This window comes from Phascolarctos cinereus, unplaced genomic scaffold (assembly GCF_003287225.1).
Source record: "Phascolarctos cinereus isolate Bilbo 61053 unplaced genomic scaffold, phaCin_HiC Scaffold_726;HRSCAF=1367, whole genome shotgun sequence".
Lineage (NCBI taxonomy): Eukaryota > Metazoa > Chordata > Mammalia > Diprotodontia > Phascolarctidae > Phascolarctos > Phascolarctos cinereus.
This window is the reverse complement of record NW_027556098.1, coordinates 293,954,757-293,976,559: the sequence shown is the minus strand read 5'-3', so window position 1 is coordinate 293,976,559 and position 21,803 is coordinate 293,954,757. Positions and strand designations below refer to the sequence as shown.

The window sequence follows — 21,803 nt, the reverse complement described above, 5'->3', positions numbered from 1 at the left end:
ATGCAAATTAATTTATCTGATTAGCAGATCCATTGTCACTCATTGTCTTTTGAGAAAGAGATAGATTAAAGAGCAGATAAATTTTAATGAGGTAGGAAATGTCTAATAAAGGAGGGGAGAATGGAGTATTCACCATCCAGACTTTCAGAGGAGGAAGCTTGGTCAGAGACAGTCTGTATGGCTTAAGTGGGAAGATGGAGATAGGAGCTTCTTAAAGTGAAGTAGAGGACCCCAGAAAGGAGGGATGAAAGTGCTTCTTACCACAGTGCCTGGCACACAGTAAGCTCTTAGTGAATGTTGACTGACTTGTCTGAGGCAAACCTTGCCAGTTTACTAATTTTGCCCTGGTGCCAGAGGCTCCCCATACCATCATTGTGTCGCAACTAGGGCCAATCCTGGGTTATGATAGCGACATTGCCCTTCTGTGAACCCAGACTGAGGAGAGCATTGGGAATGAAACTCAAGGGTCTGAAAGTCAACTCTACCCCTCGTGTAGAACTGACAAAGAACACGTGCACGTAAGTCCCGCCCACCCTTGGCTCATCCCGGCTCAGACCACGCCCTCGGGAGGCGGGGCCCAGCGCTTGCCCCGCCCCCTCTGAACCACCCGTTCCGCTGCTGCTGTCACTTCCTGCTCCGTAGATTAGTGTCCGGGTCGTGTTGAGCCTCCTGCTCCTGGAGTCTGTGGCTAGAGCAGCCGCCGCCGAGGCTGAGCCGCAGGGGCCGCCGCTGTGCCAAGAGGAGGGAGCGGGCAAGACTCAGGAAGGGAGGCAGCGGCGGCATCGGGCCGGGCCGGGCTGGCGTCTCCGCGCCTCCTCCTCTTCCTCCTCTCTTGGGGGACCAGGGGCCAGGGCTGAGGGGCCGCCCGCGCACGGCTTCCCCTCTCTACGCCGGCTCCGCTCCCCTGCCCGCCCCGCGGGGGAGGGCGGAAGATGCCGGTAAAGAAGAAGAGAAAATCCTCCGGGGCGGCCACGGCGGTAGCGGAAGACGGAGGCCTCAAGAAGTGTAAAATCTCCAGGTAGCGCCTCCCCGCCCCGGCCCCAGCCTCTGCCCCTGCCTTGCGTAGCCTCGTCCCTTGAGGGCGGGAGCCGGGGGGAGGCGGCGGCGGCGAAGGCGCAGCCCAGCCCGGGCCTCGCTCGCTGCCCGAGGGGGGCCTGGGCTTGGAGGGGAAGGAAGGCCCTTGGCCTCAGACCCAATGGGGGGAAGCGTGAGTGTGAATACGTGCGCGCGCAGAGTTCTCGGAGTCCTAGCCTGAGACCTCCCCTCTTATGGGGGGGGCGGAACAGCCTCCCCGCCCTGGGGTACGCCTGCCATGGGGGGCGGGGTCGGGAAATAGCGCCCGAGGGGGGATGCGGGGGATTCTTTCCTCCTGCCTCGGCCCTCCCCGCCCTCCCCGCTCTGCGCTCCCGAGATGCTCCCGGGGAAGGGGTGCAGATGTGCACGGGTGACCTTCTGGAATTTCTTTACAGAGTGTGAAGGGAGGAGCAGAGCTTGAGGAGTCTTGACTTGACAACTGCCTTGGGTGTGGTACAAAGGAAAGGAAAACTGCCCCTGCCATCCTCGACCTCCCAGCTTGACATCTCTGTGAAGGATATGTTTTAACCTAGGAGATCTCTGGAGGAGGGTTTTTAAATTAAGGGGCCTCGATGCCAGGGGCTTTCACGGCCTTGCCTTAAGGTGACCAACGTCTCACCTGTGCCAAAACCCCTTATCAATACAGAGTACGAAAAGCCCTGCCTCCCACCGTTTCGTGAACATTTATTCAGCATGGTGTTAGAATTCCTTATAAAAAATATTAGCAGTTGACTTGAGAGGTATCTTGTCCTCTTGGAACAGGAAAGGACAAAGCTTAGCCAAAGGAGTGTCTCTGAAGGCTAGTTGATGCTATTGTGTTGTATCCTGGGGTGGGGGTGGGGGCTTAGCTTATTGAGACCACACCGCTAAGACATTGCATGATAGGCATAGCAGTTTAGGTATGGGGAACTGATTTTTTTCCCCCCTTTCATTAGATGAGCTTTCATGTGCCCAGTGAATGGGAGGTTTTAGAAAGCAGTGTAAAGGTTAAGATCGAGTTCTCTTATTAAGCACTAGATCCAAGTCCTTTAGTAGCAATGCTGGCAGATGTGAGAACCACTGTTATTTAGGCCTTATTTCTTGACAGGCCACACTTCTTTCTTCTGTCACTTAGTAAAAGAAACTAAAAGAAGAGTATTTCTTTGCTCATTAAGGTGATCAGTGACACTTTAGTTTCTACATGCTGTCTTAATGAGGTGATTATTGTTACCTCATTATGGAATTTGATTGAATGCCATTCCTCTACTCCATGTTTAATGGTCTCACTTTAAAAACTGCTTCCTGTGCTTTACTAAGTCTGGCATGGACTGACATTATGGTAACTTATCTGCCATCAAAGATATTTAGGAACCTGTATTTTTAAGAACTTGTATTTTTAAATGCCTCCTAACAAGAACACATTTCTTTTAGTACTATTATACTGTATTAACCTTAATTTAGCTATTTATCCAGAGAGCTGAATATCTGAATCGCATCAGTATTGATCATTTGTTTTTTCTACATTTTTACTTTTTCTATATTTTTTTTGTGCTTTGTCAGTACTTAAACTTATCCTGAATTCAGGATGTTTGCATGGAAAGCTGAGCAAGTTTCAGTTCTTCAAACTAACCTTTTTCAGTAGTTGAGCAAGTCTTGTTTGAGGCCTCAGTGATAAGCCAAGATGACTGTGTCTGCTAAAAACTGAATCCCTTGTTTGGGAGTTCTATAACTAGATCTTAAGTCATTATTTTTCAGTTTTACTATTTTCATAATATTTTGAGATACGAAAGTTATTTGAACTATTAAGGCAGGATCTGGGAAGAAGCAGTGTCTGTTATTATTGAGGCTGTTTGTATGAACAAAACATTTTAAAAATTAGATGATTAGATTACAAAGCTTTTGACTCCAAACTGTGGGTCTAGATTATGTTTTTACTCTTTTTTTTAAACCAAAGTAGATTATAGATAATCTTTTAATTTTTTTGAGGGAGGTGAGGTGGGATTAGGAAGATGCCTTGGTGCATTATATATGTAAGTATATAGAATTTTGCTTCCTCAATATGTGTGGAACATTTATTAATTTTTACATGATATAGCTTGGTAAATACAATTATCTTTATAAGTAAGAATAATAAATGTGATACATGAGTACTGGGGTTCAGAAATTCCCAGTGACCAATCTTATATTCAGACTACTAGATTATCCTGCTTCTCATCTGTGGTATTTTGAAATCTGGGCAAATGAGTTGAAATTTGATAAAAAGTAGTATTTTCCATAAAGAGGATTTTGATTTTGTTAGCCAAAAATTATTTGATTTACCTTGTTTCAAATTCCTAGTAATAACATTTAGTTTTTCTCTACTGTAATAAATTCTATTGATTATTACAACAATTAGTTTAAATTGAATTAGTTGGATTTGAGTGGAAATTATACATTTTTTAAGGGTTCAGAAAAAATAACATTTTAGGCTTCTTTGTGTATTTTTTAAAGCTATTGCAGATCACAAGTCCCTGCTAAACTAATAAGTGGAGAGGAGCATTTTTCAAGCAAGAAGTGCCTGGCTTGGTTTTATGAATATGCAGGTAATGAAACAATTGTAACTATTTCTATCACATGACTTTTTAATATTTGAACTGATGTGACAAACAAGAGAATTAACATGCTTTCATTCTTTTTTAATATTAATGTTTTTTCCTATTAGGTTATTAAATATTTAAAAAAAACCATTTTTTCCCCCACTGGAGGCACATTATTTCTTGAAAATCAAATCCCACTTTTCCCCAGCTCCTTTCTCTGCCACCTGCCTCCTTAGCACTTAAAAAACTAATTATTCACAGTGGCTTTGTTTGAAATAAGACAACTAGAATCTTTGCTTAGATGTAGTGCTGATATAAGACATATATAAGGGCTACCTGAAGTAGCATTGTATATGTATTTATAGAGTTGTAAATTCAACAAAAATTTCTGTCTAAAAAGTGCCCTTTTTTTTTGAGCTGCTGGTCCCAAGAGTATCTGAATGGAACTTGAAAGTTTTATAGTAACATGAAAATTTTATTTTAGGCCGAAGAAACAATATTACCATGTAGCATTTCTGGGAAACCAAAAACTCCCAGTTGAAGGGAATTTATTCAGTTCTTTATACTCTACAGATTATTGACCTGCTGTGTAAAATATTGGTTATATTGACATATCACTTGTTAGAGAAGAGTAAACATCATCCTTTATCTTTATTTACTTATGAAGACCGCCAGATACTGCAAGAGTACTTTTATTAAATACCTTTTTTAATGCTTTTGTACTTCATAAGTTACTTTCTAGAGTAGTAAGTATAAACAATTAATATAACTTTTCCTCCTGAAAAGCGGTACTTTTATAATGTTAGTATTGATGATTGTGCTTTCGTGGCTGTTCTAAATTTTTGACCTCACTATATAATTATAATCTCATATTTCCTAAGATATAAAATTGTGGATTCATTTAACTTATTTTTAGAGAATATGGAACAAATCTGGTGATTTTAAGAAGAAAACCAATTTGAAGGTTGAGTAAAATGCTCATTTTCGGGCTGAATGAAAACATCTAAAGTCTAGATTATGTTCCAATAAGCAGCTCTAATTCTTTTATTTTTTTTTGGTGAGGCAGTTGGGGTTAAGTGACTTGCCCAGAGTCACATAGCTAGTGAGTGTTATGTGTCTGAGGCTGGATTTGAACTCAGATCCTCCTAACTCCAGGACTGGTGCTTTATCTACTGCACCACCTAGCTGCCCCATCTCTAATTCTTAAAAATAGAACATTGTTCTTTAAAAAGAGTTGTAATTATTTTATCACTAAACTTTATTGAGATAGATTGTGTTCTATATCAAGAACACAAATAACACTTAATTAGCTAGTATATTTTATTTTGCACAAGAGTAAATAAAAGCACACAATTTGGGCAAGTCACTTTATTTCCCTGGGCCTTAGTGTTCTTATCTGTAAAATGAGGATGTTGGACAAGATGGCTTCTGAGCTCTTGTCCACCTTTAGATATTTGATCCTTTGATGTATCTTTCTTAAAGGGTTACTTTTGGAGGTCATTTAGAAAAGTTGAGAATAAGAATAGAATTCTAGCTCCTAATATAGAAGTATCTAGTAGAGCAAGCTAAATTAGTGTGATTCTCCTAGTTCTTAAAGTATACCCTAAGGGGTAAATTGAAGATTGAGTTCATTTTTTTCAGGTTTAGATTAACTTTTAGTGCATTGGAATATTTATTTAATGAGTGATAGCTGAATTGGTTAGAAGAATTAATTTTGTCTCCAAAGGTGATCAGATCAGACTACTTTCATAGAGTAGCTTTACCAGAAGGATATAGCTCAATAACAAAAAAAAAATACCCACATCCACTAAAATGAGTACACTTAATTTCTGGGAAACTTATTCAAATGGTAACTTATATTTGTTAAATCCCTATATTCCCTTTTTGGGTGTACAGATAGATAAATAAGATCTCTAATACAAAATGTTAAGGCACTAAACTGATTTTTAATTGATTTTCATCTAGTCTTCATGGTCTACAAAAAGAAGGTTCCCATAAGCAGTTAATGAAAGAGAACTTAAATATTAATATATTATTTAAAATTAGTATTATTTACCATTTTATATACAAAGACAGGAACCAAAGGGTATAATTAACATGTGCCAGTTATGATTAGATTGTATTTTACATTGTATGTAGATCTTTACAAAATTGTTGTCAGCCAACTACTATTCATCAGATTTGTTAGGATAGTGACCTTCATACTAGACAAGATAATTAGTAAGTGTTTTGACCATACTATTCCTTTTAAAAATTACAGGAAACTGGAATCTTATTTTACTTGTAGTGCTTGGTAGCACTAAGCCTTGCCATGTGAATGACTTTGATGTTAGTTTATCATTTATAAAACAATACTTTCAATACTTAGGAAAGGCATGCTTTGTTTAGGAGACCTCTTTTTGCTATTTGCAGTATAACATTTAAACTGGAAAAACTTTAGTTATTTTGAAAAGGAAGGAAGAATTATGAATAAGCGAACTTGAACACATTTCTATCTTCCTTGTTCACAAGAGACATGGCATAATTAATTTTTTTTAATAAGATTGGTGGCTTTCTGATCAGATCCATGTATTACTTTCAAGAGGGTAAAAGTTAAAGGGGTAGAGGATCCAACAGGAATATTTTGATAATAAAGCAGAATTGTGATAAATACATTCCAGACTGTTTCCAAGTATGTTTTTGTAATACTATCCTTAATGTTATCACTAGAACTAACTGCTGGACCAAACAGTTTATTTAAAAAAAAAATCCGCAGGAGTAATTGATCTATTATAAAATATTGTCAAAATACACACTACTACCAATATTTCAAGCTGCCTTCTAAAATTAGAATCATGGAATTGAAGAGATTGAAGGAACCTCAGAGATAATTCAACACAAATCTTACTAACAGCATGAGTTCCACCTATATTATCCTCGTATGGTCATCTAGCCTCAGTTTAAAGACCTGCAATGATGGGGAACTCACTACCCCACATGCCTGCTCCCCAAGTAGCCTATCTTACTTTTTAAGAGTTGTGATGGTGTGTCATTTTTTACTTCTCCAAGTTATATCCCCAACTCCTTCAAACTAATAATATGATTTTCCTATTTTGAACTAGTGATCACTACACTTTGGCTTTTCAATGTCCCTTTTAAAATATGGTGCATAGGGGGCAGCTAGGTGATGCAGTGGATAGAGCACTGGCCCTGAAGTCAGGAGGACCTGAGTTCAAATCCAGCATCAGACACATAACACTTACTAGCTGTGTGACCCTGGGCAAGTCACTTAACCCCACTTGCCTAAAAACAAATGAAAAAATAAAATAAAATATGGTGCATAGAATTGAACACTGTATTCCACATGTGGTCCTACATGTGGCAGGCTATAGTAACAGCCTTTCTTAATCTGTCCAGTATACTTCTATTAATGCATCATGAGATTGTATTAGCATTGCTTGGGTTCCACATCGTATTGCTAAGTCATTGACTTTACAGTCCACTAAAAGATCTAGGTCTTTTTTTTTTCACAAGGACTAATTTCTGACGAGACTTTCCCATCTTGTACTTGTGCAGTTTATTATCTGAACCTAAGCACACTACTTTAGTGTACAGTACTTTATACTTACACTCATTTTCATTTTACTAGACTGGCTGATATGCAATGAGTCTTTTGAATCCTCAGTCTGTAATTCAGAATATTAGCTGTCTCTTAGAGTTTGTCATCATCTACATATTTGATATCTATGCATTCCATGAAGTAATTAATAAAGATGTCAAGGAGTGAACCCTCTAAGCATCCCACTAGACTCCTGATCAGATTGTTACCATTCTGTGGGTTTGACTAGCTCAGTCAACCAATTTTGAATCTACTTAACTGTGTTCTCATCTAGTCTGTGTTTTTCTATTCCACAAGGATAGCATGAGAGACTCTTATTAAATGCTTTGCTGAAGTAAAACTGCTATGTTTGTCTAGTAACTGTCAGAAAAAAGGAAATGAAGGTTGTCTGACATGATTCTCCTTTAATGAGTTCATATTAATTCCTGGGTATGATTTACCTATTTGCTTTTTTACAAATTCACACCAAAGTTTTATGAACATATTTGTCCAAAGATGAATTCCATAGCAAGGGTATAAGTATTTTTTTTAGCCTTGAAATTCCTTTTGTTTTTCACACTGCTTTGGAGTTTAACTATGTAACCATAAGACTCAATTTAGAAAACTTTATGCTTTCTTATTCATGTATATTGATTATTTTCCTATTGATGTTAGTGTTGTCTGTTAGTAATACATCTTACACATAGAATCATAACTGTTCTTTGTCCTAACGGAATAAGAAAAAAATTGGCATTTGATTAGATAAAGTTCAAATATGAACTTAAGGAGATTATGTTGTTTTCTCTCAAGGCTAATGTCCATCAGTGGATATCATCAGTGAATTAATAGATTCTATTTTAATAAGTATTTCTATTTGAAATATAATGGTTTGTATTTAACTACAGTCCCTCTTGTCATTAGTGGTTCTTAACCCATCAAAGGAATATCAAAAGGAGCCAATAATTAGCTTTGTGAACAAAAGAACAAATAAGAATATGTTCATCCTTTACTAGAGTCTAAATTATTTTTTAGTGCTAATAGCCCTACAAAGGTGCTTAGCCTTCAGTTAACAGACTGTTACGGTGAGAGCAAAATTCTCAGTTGCATTCATAGTCTGTACATTTGTAGATTAGATCATTGATAGACATTAGCTACTTTAGGAATCAAAGTTTTTTACTAAGGTAGGGTAGTCCAGCTCATTGGAGTAACAGCATTGGAAGGTACCTCAGTGATCATTTTTTCCAAATCCATATCTTTTACAACAGAGGTGTCAAACTCAGAACTCTGGTTTCAAACTTTTGCAAAAGTCCCAACAGAGTGGACCAGTTTAAAGTGTAATTGTGAAATGTTTATCAAAATAAATAAAGTACAGTATAAGGTAATGTTAATCTGTGTATTTCTAAATCAGTATGTAGATTGCAGTGAAATATTTATGCTTGAGCTTGATATTGTTGTTCAACAACAGTATCCAAGCCATTTTATCCAGCCATTGCTTAAAGACTCTAAAGGTGAATCTATTACTTCCTAAGATTTTTGGATAAATACTTTGAAGTATCTACTTCTGGATAGTTATAATAGTTAGGAAACTTTTCCCCATAGTCTAAATTTGTCTCTGCAGTTTCTGCCTTTATTCTTAGTTCCTTCTTTTGAAGCCATACAGCACAACCCTAGTTCTTCTCCATCATGCTAGCCCTTTCATATACTTGAAAATAGCTGAGACTTCTCTGAAGACATCTCTGGGACTTCTTTTCTCCAGGCTAAATACTTTATATTTGTTTAACTGATCTTTATATGTCATGTCCTAGAGACCCTTTATCCTGGTGTCCTTCAAACATTTTCCTTTCAGAATGTGGCCAGAACTGAACATAATGTTACAGATCTGGTCCGACCAAAACAATACAAGCAGAACTAGCGTATCCTTATTCCTCTGAGGTTTACCTCTTATTGTAGCCCAACCATCTCTTCAGTCATATCAGATTTAACTCACATTGAACTTGAAGTCCTATGAAAATATTTAGATCTTTTTTAGAAGAACTTCTAAGTATGAATTTCCCATTTCCTACTTGAGAAGTTGATTGTTTGAAACCCAAGTGTAGAGCTTTCAAATTTTTTTATTTGACCTGTTGTCTGGGATTGTCAGGATGTCTTTGAAACCTGACTCTTTCTCCTTCAGTGTACTCTGTGTCCCTCCCAAATTTGTGTTCTGCAATTCTGATAAGCAGACCATCTCTAAATAGTAATCAGCAGAGGACCCAAATGCAAGTCCTGGAGGTATTCCCCTGGAGACTACTTTCCAAGTTGATAATGAAATTTTAATGTCTACTTTTAAAATTCGTTTTTGTTGATGCTATATTTTCAAACTGTAAGAACAAAGAAGATATATTCTGTAACTAGCTAAAGGTCAGGAAGTAGTTTTCCTAATTAAGATCGATTTGTTAAAGTACAAGGAAGCCTGTCAAATTTAGTATTAATTGAATGAGAAGCAGTAAGATAGAGTGGAGAGACAGTTGGCCTTGAAGGTGGGAAGACCTGGGTTCAAGTCCTGCCTCAAATAACTTAGGCAAGTCACTAAACTTCTCTGTGTTCCAGGTAACTCTTAAGTTGCAGGGAAAATGCCTGCCTTCATCAATAAAGGAAATTTCCTCATATGGGAGCTCCCTATACCAGTAAAATTATAGGTGTAGTTCCTGTCCCATGTTTTAAAAAAGTTAATATAACTTTTTAAAATAACTACATAAATTACATACTTGATACTTGTGGTGTCATAGCAAGAAGCTTTAATTTTGATTTTGCCAGTGGCCCTAGTAGTTAATATTTGTGAGATCTTAGAAGCAAGTCATGTAATTTCTATGGGCCTTATTTTCTTCGTCTATAAAATTATGGTGTTGGAAGAAGTGGAGTTGGATGAAGTGGGATTGGAACTAAGGTTCCTTCCAAATCTTAATTCTAGACTAGCTCTTAAATAAATTGACTCTTAAACCGGTGCATAGTTTAAGAACAGGTATCATATCTTATACTTCCCATTGTGCATAGCACACTGCCTTAATACGCAGTAGATGCTGAGCAAATATTTGATTGCTTTTGGTGGACATGTTAAATTAGTGTAAGAACTTGCCATTTAACTTAAAGTCTTCTTTATTTTTGTGTTACTTTAGTTTCATTTTGTAAAGTGATTTACTAAAAATAAATAAAATGATTTACTATTCAAAAGAGTTCATTATTCTTGAGTTTTGAAAGCTTTATACAAAAAAGTAAATAAGTTCAAAATTTTCTTCAGTTTTTATCACAAATTTATATAATTGCTGGCAATTTTTATTGAAGTTTCTATATAACAATGGACATTTATAGATTTTTTTCATTTTTGTTTTTGAAGGTCCTGATGAAGTTGTAGGGCCAGAAGGAATGGAAAAGTTTTGTGAAGATATTGGTGTTGAACCTGAAAATGTATGTTTTATTTTTGAGTATGGTGGGAGTAACTTGTCAAAATGAATTATTTTAAGTAGAATTATTGTGAGAGGATTGGACTGTATAATCTGTAAGGCTCCTAAACCCTCTCCCCCCCCGAAAAAATTTTGTTTTATTTCCTCTACCTGTTTTACCATGGATTTACTTTGTTACTTTCCAATTTCTTATTTAATTTGGTTTCATGTTTTCCTTTCCCGTCAGAAAATACTTGCGTGAACAGAGAGAGATTATGCCTTCAGTTAATGGTGATGGAATGTTTTAGCCTCATGAATTTAGTCATCTAAAATTCCTTAAAATTTGGAGTTTTTGATGACTCTAAAGGCTGTGTTAAATAGTTAAAACTTAAAATATTTATGTCAAAATGTTCTCCATGATAAACTACAGAAATTATTATCTCTGTGCTGACTCTCGTTCCCTCTCCCCCCTCATCCTTTATGTTCTGTTCTTTCCAGATTATTATGTTAGTTTTAGCCTGGAAATTGGAGGCTGAAAGCATGGGATTTTTTACCAAGGAAGAATGGTTAAAGGGGATGACTTCATTACAGTAAGAGCCTTTTAAAAACAAACAAACAATAATAAAAATCAACAAAAACAACTAATTTAATAGCTTATTTGAAAATTTTACCTAATGTTTTATGCTCCATAATTTTCTCAGAATCACTGATGGGTATTTGTAAATCTTTGATTAAAGTATTCAACTTACTTTAATTATAATTAACAGTATTCAGTTTGAGGGGATATCTATAAAAGTTTTTCTTTCCCAGCCTTGATTTGTGGTTTTATTTTAGCCCATATGCTAACGCATTAACTCTGTACTTGAGAGGATTAAAAAGCCTGCCCACCAAAATGTATGACTATTAAAATTCAGTGATTGTTTTGATTAGGGAACTATGGACCCATAGGTTAATGGGATGTTTACTTATTTCTGGAATCTAGATATTCTTTTTCTGCATATAGGAATCTAGTCTGTAGAAGGGTTGTTCTCTGAGTATCTTTATGTCCAGGCCTCCTTTTTCTGAAGTCCAATTCAATCCTTGAGGATGATCATAGGATTTTAGAGCTGGAAGGCTCTATATCATTTCGTCCAATCCCCTCGTTTTTGCAGATGAAGAAACTGAACCTTCAGTTGTGACTTGCCCAGGGTCATTGTGTGTCTGAGGCAGAATTAGTATTTTGGTCTTCCTGACTCTGAGTCCAGCCCTCTATTCTACTACACCACTCATTTCCTTGGATGGCAAATAGCAGAGCTGGAATTTGAATCCAGATTTTAAATTCAGTGATCTTCTCCACCTTTGGTTTCATGTAGTCAAGTCATTAATATTCTTTTCACTTCATTAGTCTTACATTTTTTCTGTCTGCCGTGCCACTGAGATAATATGGGTATCCTCTATGACATGATAGATTTACAAAATGTAAATCTAAGTGTACATTTACTTCTGTAAAGGTCTTTACTAGTATGAGTCACATTGTGGTTTCCAGATTTGCACACGTTACCATTCTTATTAAGTAGTGGCCATTTCTTAATCACATTATTACGTGTAAGTAATTCTATGTTTTACTTAGGATGGTTCATATGGGCTGATTTTTTTTGTTTATTTGGTTGGTTCAGCCTGTCTTTGAAAATGTGGAAAAATGTAAACATTTGTTTCCTGACCAATATGATGTAAATAGCTGGAATATAAAACTTTCATGCGTTCCATTCTTAGTAAAGATTTTTGAAAGAAAATAAGCATAGGTCACTATAAATCGACTATAAATCAGTTTTGAATAGTTCAGTATTATATTTTATAACTATCTATGGTCACATGTCTTAACCATTATTATTAATTGGTTATATTAATGCTTTTGTGCTTTTAATTTACAGTAGGTTTTGGTTTTTGTTTTAACCAAAAATGTCATGACAATTCCTTGTTTTAATTATGTGAAATCAAGGATATATGAAAATCTTGTTAAAGCTAACTTGAAAAAATAAAGCTTTTCGAGTACTTATTTCTAAATATTTAGAAATTTTTGCTATATTACATTCTTATTAACAAGAACAATAAGTAACTAGCCCATAAACATTACATAGGGCTTATTCAACCCTCTTAGACATCTTACGAAGCAGAATAAAATAGGTTAAGTCATAGTCCAGAGAATAGGCATGTTTGAATAATCCTAATATTTGATCCTAGATCATATCTTTTTGCTGCATGATTTATTTATATTCAGAACAGAATAAAATTTCACTGCCTTAGTTGATCATCAGTTATTCAGCTATCATTTGCAAAGCATTATTTTTATTAATTCACCAAATTTTTGTTGTGTGGTTTTTATGTGCAGTACACAATGATTATAATTAATGTATTCCTGTCCGGGTAATTTCAGTTATTCCTTTAATAATTTTTTGAAAGATACATTGATTATTTGAAGCCTCGTAAGTTTAATACCTCAGGAAACTGTAATAGAGTGCAGCTGAGTGAGGAGTATACAGCATGTAATAGCAGATATTCTGTGTGTGTCTTTGTGTGTGTCTCTTTGTGTGTCATTATGTCTGTGTGTGTGTGTTGATCTAGACTTAACATTTCATCACTTTGGGGAAATCCCAGTACAGAAGCTCCCTCCGTCATGTCCTCTGGGCAACTTGTTTATAATTTTAGTTTTAGAGAATTATTTGGAACACTGAGATGTTAAATAATATGCCCATGGTCACATAGTATATGTTAGAGGCAGGATTTGGATCCAACTCTTCCTGTCTCCAAGGACAACTCTCTGACCACTACTCTAGACGGTCTCTTCAATCAGATATAAGAAGAGTGTACTATAATGATGTACTATGTGTTAATATACTGTATGTTAGGATAGTACTTTAAAAGTTTTCAAGTAACTTCTATAGGTGGATAGTCTCAGTTTCAGTTGGTAAATCCACATGTATAGCTTAATTGTTTTGTTTATATTCCTCTTAAGATTGGCACTATAGGAAAACATTCTGACTTCGCTTTTACTTTCTCCAAGAAACTGTATAATTTTTGTGTATCATATAATTTTCAATAATCATAGGATATGAAAGGATTTGCTTTTCAAGTTTTTCATTTTATATTACAACTATAAATTAAGAAATTTGTTTTGGTGTAACTTTGGGGAAGAAAGGATTTTTCCTTCATCTACTAAGGAAAAAATAGTTCTGGGGAAAGGATGGGTGTTGTGCTGGTGGGAAAGTATCTTTGAAAAAATTTTACTTGACTCTGTTGCTGAAAAGAGACAAGTAAAAGCCAGAACTTAGCCCGATCTTAGCTAAGATACCATCAGGAGTTAGGGTGACAAAGAGGGTTGACATTAGGAATTTGAAGCCTAAGTACCAAAGTTAAGCTCAAAATTTGGTCGTTGTTGTGGAGAATGAAGGGGAAACATGGATTTGTTTGTTTGGGGAAAGAGGATTCAGAGAAAGAGGCAAGAGTATAGACAAAGATCAGGGATCAAAGTTTAGACTAAAGTCTATTTAACTTGAGATGTACCAGTACCTTACAAAATACTGGTTGGAAAATGCTAATCTTGTCAGTGTCTGTGACTTTTAGGGAGAACTTTACTTAAACCATTTTAGGCACATAAGTCTTTCTTGGTTTTTAAGATCTTGGAGAAAAAAAATTATACAGCATTTCTTGATAATCTTCAAGACATTTTTCTTCCTAAATCTTTAATGCTACTGTTTAAGCCCATATTCTCTCGTTGAAGATATGAAGAACAGCTGGTCTTTTCTATACTTCTATTCTTTATATGTATATCCATGTGTATACTTATGTGTATGTATAATTTTTTTTAAAAGTGTTGGCCTATTTTCTAAGTGTAGTTTGCAAGATTTTTGTTTTAATGTACTGTCTTTGAGATTATGAAGTTATAGACCCTCATGAGTTTGTCTTGTTAAGGCTACTTTTAATATAAATATTTGTATCAGGGAATAATTTCTACAAATAAGGGATGTCAGGTTGATTTTCCTAAATCTTTCATTTGTCTTCATGCCAATGGATGTACATTTTGGAAAGTTATTTGTATATTTGAATAGTAATTTTGTTAGTTGTCCTTTGAAAAGATAATGGTAGTTGCCAGTCTGTAGTAACACTAGATAAGGTACAATGCCTTATCATTGTTACTACTCAGGAGTTTTAGAATATTTTGAAAATGATTGTAGTGGCCTGAATATTGCTCTCTGGCATTTTTTACTTTGCCTACAGAATGTTCCACTTTTACGTATTGTTTTCACATGTCTCTCTTGAAGGTCTAGTGCTTTATTGTGTTAACGTATCAGTCTGCCCAGTCATTTGCCAACTCTTGGTCATTTGGTGTTTTTTTTTCCAGTTTTTCACACTGGACTCGGAGTCAGGTGACCAGAGTTCAAGTCTCAGCTCTGAAAAATGTGCCTTCTGCATGAAACTTTTCCTGATTTTCCCCAAGTGCTAGTGTCCTTCCCAAACTGTTTTGTATTTCACTACTTTGTATGTGTGTATGTATTTACTAACTTTATATTTATGCTGTATATATTTTTATATGTACTTGTTTCCCCCATTAGAATGTAAGCTCATTTTGAGTAGGAGTTGTTACATTTTTTTGTACTTGTCTCCCTAGTCCCTAGCCATAGTGCTTGGCACATAGCATGTGGTTATTAAGTGATTGATTAATATGACTTCTGGAGAGAGATGAATGAAAATAATCTCTGCCCTCAAAGGGCTTAACATTGTACTGGGGGATAATGATGACAATAGTTATTTATAGCTTGTTTTACAGTTTGCAGATCGCTTTATATCATTTCATTAGTAATATCATTTGCTTTGACTTTCATCAGAAGTAGATGTTTGAAGTTAAGAATGGAATACTAATATGATTTCTCCCCTCTCAGCATCTTAAACCTCCTGATTTATTTTTTAAACAGTTTATGGATTACCTCTTATGGCAGATATTTATTTGCCTGAAGGGGGTTTCAGAGCAATAGGCACATAGAGACCAGATTAATTAAGTTCCCTTGTATTGGCATTAGTTGGGCTATTCAAAATGGTGGTGTTGTAGTCACAATACTGTTTTATTAGTTCATGTTTTAAAATATTTGTGAGATAGCACAGTGTAGTGGAGTAGTTAGTGTCCTGTGCTTAAAGTCAGGAAAGCCTATGTTCAAATTTCAGTTTTACCATTAACACCTGTGTGACCCTGGGCAAGTCAGTTCACCTGTGTGTGTCTCAGGGAACTCCAAGGACTTACAGACCTAGTCATGAACATTTCCCTCTGCCTGGGTGGAGGCATCTCCCTCTTTGAATTTCCTACAATAACACAAAACCCTTTTTGCCACTTTTTTTTTGGTGGGGGGGAGGTAGAGAAAGGGTGTTTTGTATTAGAATAGTTGTTTTTTCCCCCTGCAAAGTTATCAAAAGAATGGACTTTGATTTAAGAATCTATTAAGTAGATTCTTATTTTTTGAACTACCATGCATAGTACTTAGCATAAAGCATACCACATGTATTTTATTACTACATATTTGTAAACACTGGCGTTTCCAATCTCATTTTAATTATTTAAATACTTCTATATTACATTTCTGCTTGTACCCTGACTATGGTTTTGTTTATTTTTCTTGATTATAAAATCTGATTTTTATTTAAGGTGTGACTGCACAGAAAAATTACAGAGCAAATTTGATTTTTTGCGCTCACAGTTGAATGATATTTCATCTTTTAAGAATATCTACAGATATGCCTTTGATTTTGCAAGGGTAGGTGCAATTTTCATGTTTGGTGGTTTTAAAGAAAATCCTATATACTAAGGCCGCATTTTTTTTTCAAATTATTTTTTTCCCCCAAATTTTAGGATAAGGACCAGAGAAGCCTTGATATTGATACTGCTAAATCTATGTTAGCTCTTTTGCTTGGAAGGACATGGCCACTGTTTTCAGTATTCTACCAGTACTTGGAGGTATCTTGTTTATTATTTTGAAAATGTTCCATTTTCCATTAGTGCAACACTTAATGAATCCAGCCCAATTTTAAGACTTAAGAGATTTCAAGCTTTACATTTTTCTTCTAGTCTATTTAAATATAATAGATAGTATATTAATTTGTAGTACACATAGATATCATTGATTAATAATATACAGAACAGCAGTTAATTTCTAAAACCAGGCTTGTGTTTCATTGCTGAATCAACTCTGTATTTATGGTGGCAAAACAAATCCTTGGGATTTTTGAAACGTAAGAATGTTTTTCATTCACTCATTCCTGGTACCCTTCTTAACATTAGGGTTTATTGTAGTCTCTAAGGTATTCCAAAGTAAAATCCATAGACTTGCATTTATATATTTTAAAATTACTAATAATGATCTATAGGTACAAGTACCACTAGACTTTTATTCTCATCTAAGAAGTCCAGAGTTGGAATATACACAAAATACTTGTATCATAATGTAGTTTTTCAGTTGCTACTTAGTCTCAATCAGAACACAGTCCTTCTAAAATTATATGCTTATATATTTCGGGATTGACCATTAATGGCATATTCAGAAACCTATTTGGATTATAGTTGCTGTGTAAATCTGTTACCCTTTGGATAGTAGCTTAACAGTTATCATGTTTTATCTATAGGGTACTACCTTTTAAAAATTGCTTGTAGTCTTTTCTCCATTTGACTCCCATCCTGTGATTCTATTGGCTCTTTTTTCCTGTTTCTCACACTTTCTTCAAAAAAATTTACTGTAGTTTTTTTTTTGCATATTCATTACAGCATATTAAAAAAAATAGTTTTCTTTAAATTATGCTGTAGTGAGATATAGTGGTGTAAAGTTCATATGTTGTATGAGTTTGTAGATCCAGAACTTTTAAGAACTGGAAACAAACTTCCCTGTAGGGAAGTCAACTGTTTTCTTCTCATTATTAGTTTGGAAAAGAAGAAATTTCAATGAATTCAAAAGATGTTTAGTATATCAGACATTGTGAAATACAGTTAAAAGCAGATTTCTTAATATAAAGAAATGCTCTTTTATATATGTCTGTATCAGTATTCTTGGAGGGAGGGGAGGGACATTTATTTGGGGGGAAACAAAAGGACAAAATGCTTAGGCTGACCCTAAAAAAAATGAAAAATAATTTACTAAGGGTGTGATCACCAATTAATAAATGCCTTTATAGTATTCCAAGTATCTATATTCCATTTTTCCTAGCAATCGAAATACCGAGTTATGAACAAAGATCAGTGGTACAATGTATTAGAATTCAGCAGAACTGTCCATGCAGATCTTAGTAACTATGATGAAGATGGTGCATGTAAGTATAAAATTTTGATCTGAAAACAGATTGTTCATAGAATTGATATTGTAAGATGATCTATATAGTGATTTATTATTTAAATAATTCTAACTTAAGTTTGATGGTAATTTTTCCCCTTAAATTAAAATAATTTAACAATATTTAAAAAGAATGCTGTTGTGGTGATTCATTTAAAATCCTTGGATGTCCAGTTATTTTCTGTGCTCTACATTTTCAGCACTTACCTTCCTTTGGAGAGTAGTCACTTAATTATTTTTCAAAACAGCTTCTGCATAAAGAAAATATTCTTATAAAGATAATCTGAAATGATAGCCCTATTTTATGTCTTACTGAAGAAAATAAAATACCAGAAAGGTAAAACTTTTTTTCATCTGAGTATTATTTCCTCTACCTAAAAGCAATGGCCAAATATGAACAACTTTGCTTTTTTTTTTTTTTAAAGCCTTACAGAAGCTTGCACTGAGAACATTTGGTGAAAGCATTTTATTGCACTAATTGATGAGTGCTCAACTTTGTATTAGGAAAGATACATTAGTTCATTTAGCTTTCTTTTAGTATTGTGGGTGCACTGTCCACCAGCACAGTTCATGGAACTCCTTTACAGTTAAAAATATTGAGTTTCTTTGGACAGAAAAATTCATTACCTAGTGGTCAACTTTTTCTCCAAAGTAATCTGGCCTCTTGAATGATTTTTGTTGTCAGGCTTGTATTAGTTTGGTAGCCCTTCCCAAAACTTGCATTTAACTAGAAGAGCTTTTAGCCACAAATCGCCTCCGTAAAGTGATGCATCAAAGTAGGACTTTAATAACAATAAAAATGATGATAGTTAACATTTATGTAGGGCTAGACATTATGATGACAGCAACATTACCTAATACTTGCATAATACTTTAAGGTTTGCAATGAGCTTTAAAAAAATATTATCTCATTTGATCCTCTCAATAGTCCGGGGTTACAGGTGCTAGCTATTATTAATCCCTCCATTTTACAAATGAAGAAACTGAGGCAGACAGAGGTTAAGTGACTTGCCCAGTGTCATGCAGCTAACTATTAAGTGTCTGAATCAGGACTTGAATTCAAGGCTTCCTGATTTCTAGGTCTAGTGCTATACCTGCTATGTTACCTAACTTGCCTGTATTTTAGGTATTATAGATTATACAAAATACTTTAATGACATCCCTTAGAATAAATAGTTATACATGTAGACTGTTATCATATTAAAGCATATGATCTTCAGACTAAAAAAGAGTAGAACAAATATTGTCCAAGTCGGCACTGAAGACAAGGCGAAGAGATAGTAGAAAGACGGACTCACATGTTAAATTATTTAAGATCATCTGCCAAAATTGAGTTATTTCCCAGGGCTACAGCAGCAGTAGCTCGTTTATGTAGAATTTTAAGGTTTATAAAGCACATTTTCTCAAATTACCTTGTGTAATCTGGTACTATAGGCAGTATTTATATTATCAGTCACATTTTTAGGATGAGAATAATGAAATTGAAGTCAGGCCTCTGAGGTGTTAATTGGCGTAGACTTGAACCAGACCTTTTGACTAGTGGTTTTTCCACTACATTTTGATGCCATCCCAAGGTGATGCCATCACCTTGATTTAAGGACTGTTGATTTTTAAAATAATTCTGGATATTTGGAAAGATTCCACACAAGTAGAGATAGGCAAGTGCCCTGATTTTTAAAAAGAGGAGTATGGCACATTTCAGAAAAGTATAGGCTTTTGGCCTTTATATTAATCTTTGGCAAAATTCTAGAATAGATTATTAAATAACTTTTAAGAAAGGAAAACAATTCACTGGGAGATAGCATGGTTTCACAAAGAACTAACTGTGCCAAACTCAATTAATATGTTGCTAACAATTTAATAGTTCACATTAAATAGTACTTTAAGGTATGTTGTAGCTTTCTTTTCAATAGCCTTTTTAGGTACTTAGCAAGAGTATTGTCATTCTTGATTTATAGATAAGCCAGCTGGAGCTCAGAGAAAGAGGTTCAATAACTTGCCCATGGTCACAGTAGGTTCAGAACTTGGGTTAAAACCTCATTCTTCTAGTTATAATTACATTGCTCTTTTTAATCCATACTGGTACATCAGAGGAATGCTACCAGGTATATGCCTCAAAGAGCATATATGTATTTGAGCAAGATAATTGGCAACCTTGTCATCTTTATGGATGAAGTTGAGAAATAGAGGCTAAATCTAGGTATTCAAGTATTCTATCCTTGTCTTGGTCATGCTAATCATTTTAAAAAATGACTTAGATTAATGGGCAAGGCACACAAATTCGTTCCATATACTTCAAGAAGTGATAAAATTTAATTAAAAAATAAATGAACTGGAGTGATGGCGTGAGCATCTTAAGATAACATTTAACAGAGATAGAATTTCTGCACTTAAACCAGAAAGAAATCAGCTGCACAAGTACCAGATGAAGGAACTTGGGAACTTAAAAAAGAGTTTTAGTTGACCATAGGATATGGCTTCCAAAAAACCTAGGGCAGTCTGAGATGGCATTAATGGAAACAAGTCTAAATCAAGAGTAGTAGTGGTTCTAGTTTCTTTTTCTCTGGTCAGACCATGGTCTAGTGTATTGTTGAGTTTCGGGGATCACATGTTAAAACTTGGAACTAGGTTTCATGGGAAATAGCTGAAAGATTTTTAGTCTGAAGAAGAGAAATCTTAGGGGGAATATGGTAGTTACTTTCAGCTTCTTTCTATCTGTCACCTGAAAGAGCTAGTAGACTGTGGTTAGCTGCAGTGGGCAAAATTAAGATAAAGGGTGGAAAATATGAAGTGGCTCTTTTGACTTTTATGTAAATATAACTTTCTAACAATAAGAATAGACTGCATTTTGAAGTAGTTCCTTGTCAGTGGAAGTACTCACACAGAGGATAGCTATTTACTGAGGATTTTATAGAGGGCATTTCTATGATTAGAAAGTTGTAATAGTAGAATTCTTTACTTTAAAATCAAATGTCCTGTGAGTCTAACATTCTACCTCTTTTTGATGATTGTCTTATTAGTCTCATAATGCTGAAATATGGAGTATAGACAACAGATAATGTGAGTTTTTAGAAAGAGGAGTGGAAAGTTTTATTGAAAAACGTTTTTGTGGATGAGGGTGGGTATTGGAATGGTCCTAGAAGGATTTGGGTAATTGAATAGGATAGTAAAACTATTTAATTTTCACTAATAAAAGTTTTTTCCCCCCTCATATTTTTAGGGCCTGTTCTTCTTGATGAATTTGTTGAGTGGCAAAAAGTCCGTCAAGTGTCATAGCAAGAACTATACTGAGGAAAATGCAGACCTTTTGATGCCCACCTGTATACAAACTAAAATGAGATGAGGAAAAAAACCAAGGGGCGCATTTTCATTCTTATGAAAGACTTCTTATAGTACTTTTTTTTCCTTTTTTTTAAGGAAGTTTTCTTGTTACATGTGATATGGGCATTGAACCACACCTCTTCTGAGACTGAAAATTGAAGTTTATGTTTTGAGTTATGTTTATAACTTTTATTTCAGAACAATAAAGATTCAGATTTGTGACAAAGGCTTTTAAGTGAAGATGTCCCTTGAGTGTAAGTGTAGTATTTATTTTGAAAAAATCAAAAATTTGACATTCTAATTATCTAAAATCTACTTTGCTATGAATTTTTGAATTTGCAACTTTTTTCAACCCCTTAGAAGTAATTTCAATATTTTATAATTATTCTAATTGTATTAAAATAATTAGAAAACTATGGTTTTCTAATAATAAGGCTAATTATACCTCCCTGTGCACAATTAGGATGAGTAATTGTTGACTTTGAATCTTTGATGCTTGTTTTTCTGTTGCAAC

General features: G+C 35.1%; 1 protein-coding gene across 2 annotated transcripts; it reads left to right on the top strand.

The window, feature by feature from the left end:
• The first annotated feature begins 627 nt into the window (after positions 1 to 627).
• Positions 628 to 21,529, top strand: DCUN1D5 (defective in cullin neddylation 1 domain containing 5). Of its 2 annotated transcripts, none has more exons than XM_020996106.2 (8): positions 628 to 1,018; positions 3,544 to 3,635; positions 10,580 to 10,650; positions 11,124 to 11,215; positions 16,297 to 16,405; positions 16,501 to 16,605; positions 17,846 to 17,948; positions 21,189 to 21,529. In XM_020996106.2, the coding sequence occupies exons 1-8, from the start codon at positions 933 to 935 to the stop codon at positions 21,242 to 21,244; spliced, it is 714 nt and encodes a 237-aa protein (XP_020851765.1). In that variant the 5' UTR covers positions 628 to 932; the 3' UTR covers positions 21,245 to 21,529. The 2 variants fall into 2 exon arrangements, with proteins under 2 accessions (XP_020851765.1, XP_020851767.1); XM_020996108.2 differs by lacking the exon at positions 628 to 1,018 and adding an exon at positions 1,593 to 1,677.
• The last annotated feature ends 274 nt before the right edge of the window (positions 21,530 to 21,803 follow it).

Excerpts from the sequence above, each read along its gene's own strand:
- DCUN1D5 (XM_020996106.2), top strand. The coding sequence starts at position 933 with ATGCCGGTAAAGAAGAAGAGAAAATCCTCCGGGGCGGCCACGGCGGTA. Across the intron at positions 16,406-16,500 it reads ATGCCTTTGATTTTGCAAGG|GATAAGGACCAGAGAAGCCT; the intron begins GTAGGTGCAATT and ends CCCAAATTTTAG. Across the intron at positions 17,949-21,188 it reads CTATGATGAAGATGGTGCAT|GGCCTGTTCTTCTTGATGAA; the intron begins GTAAGTATAAAA and ends TCATATTTTTAG.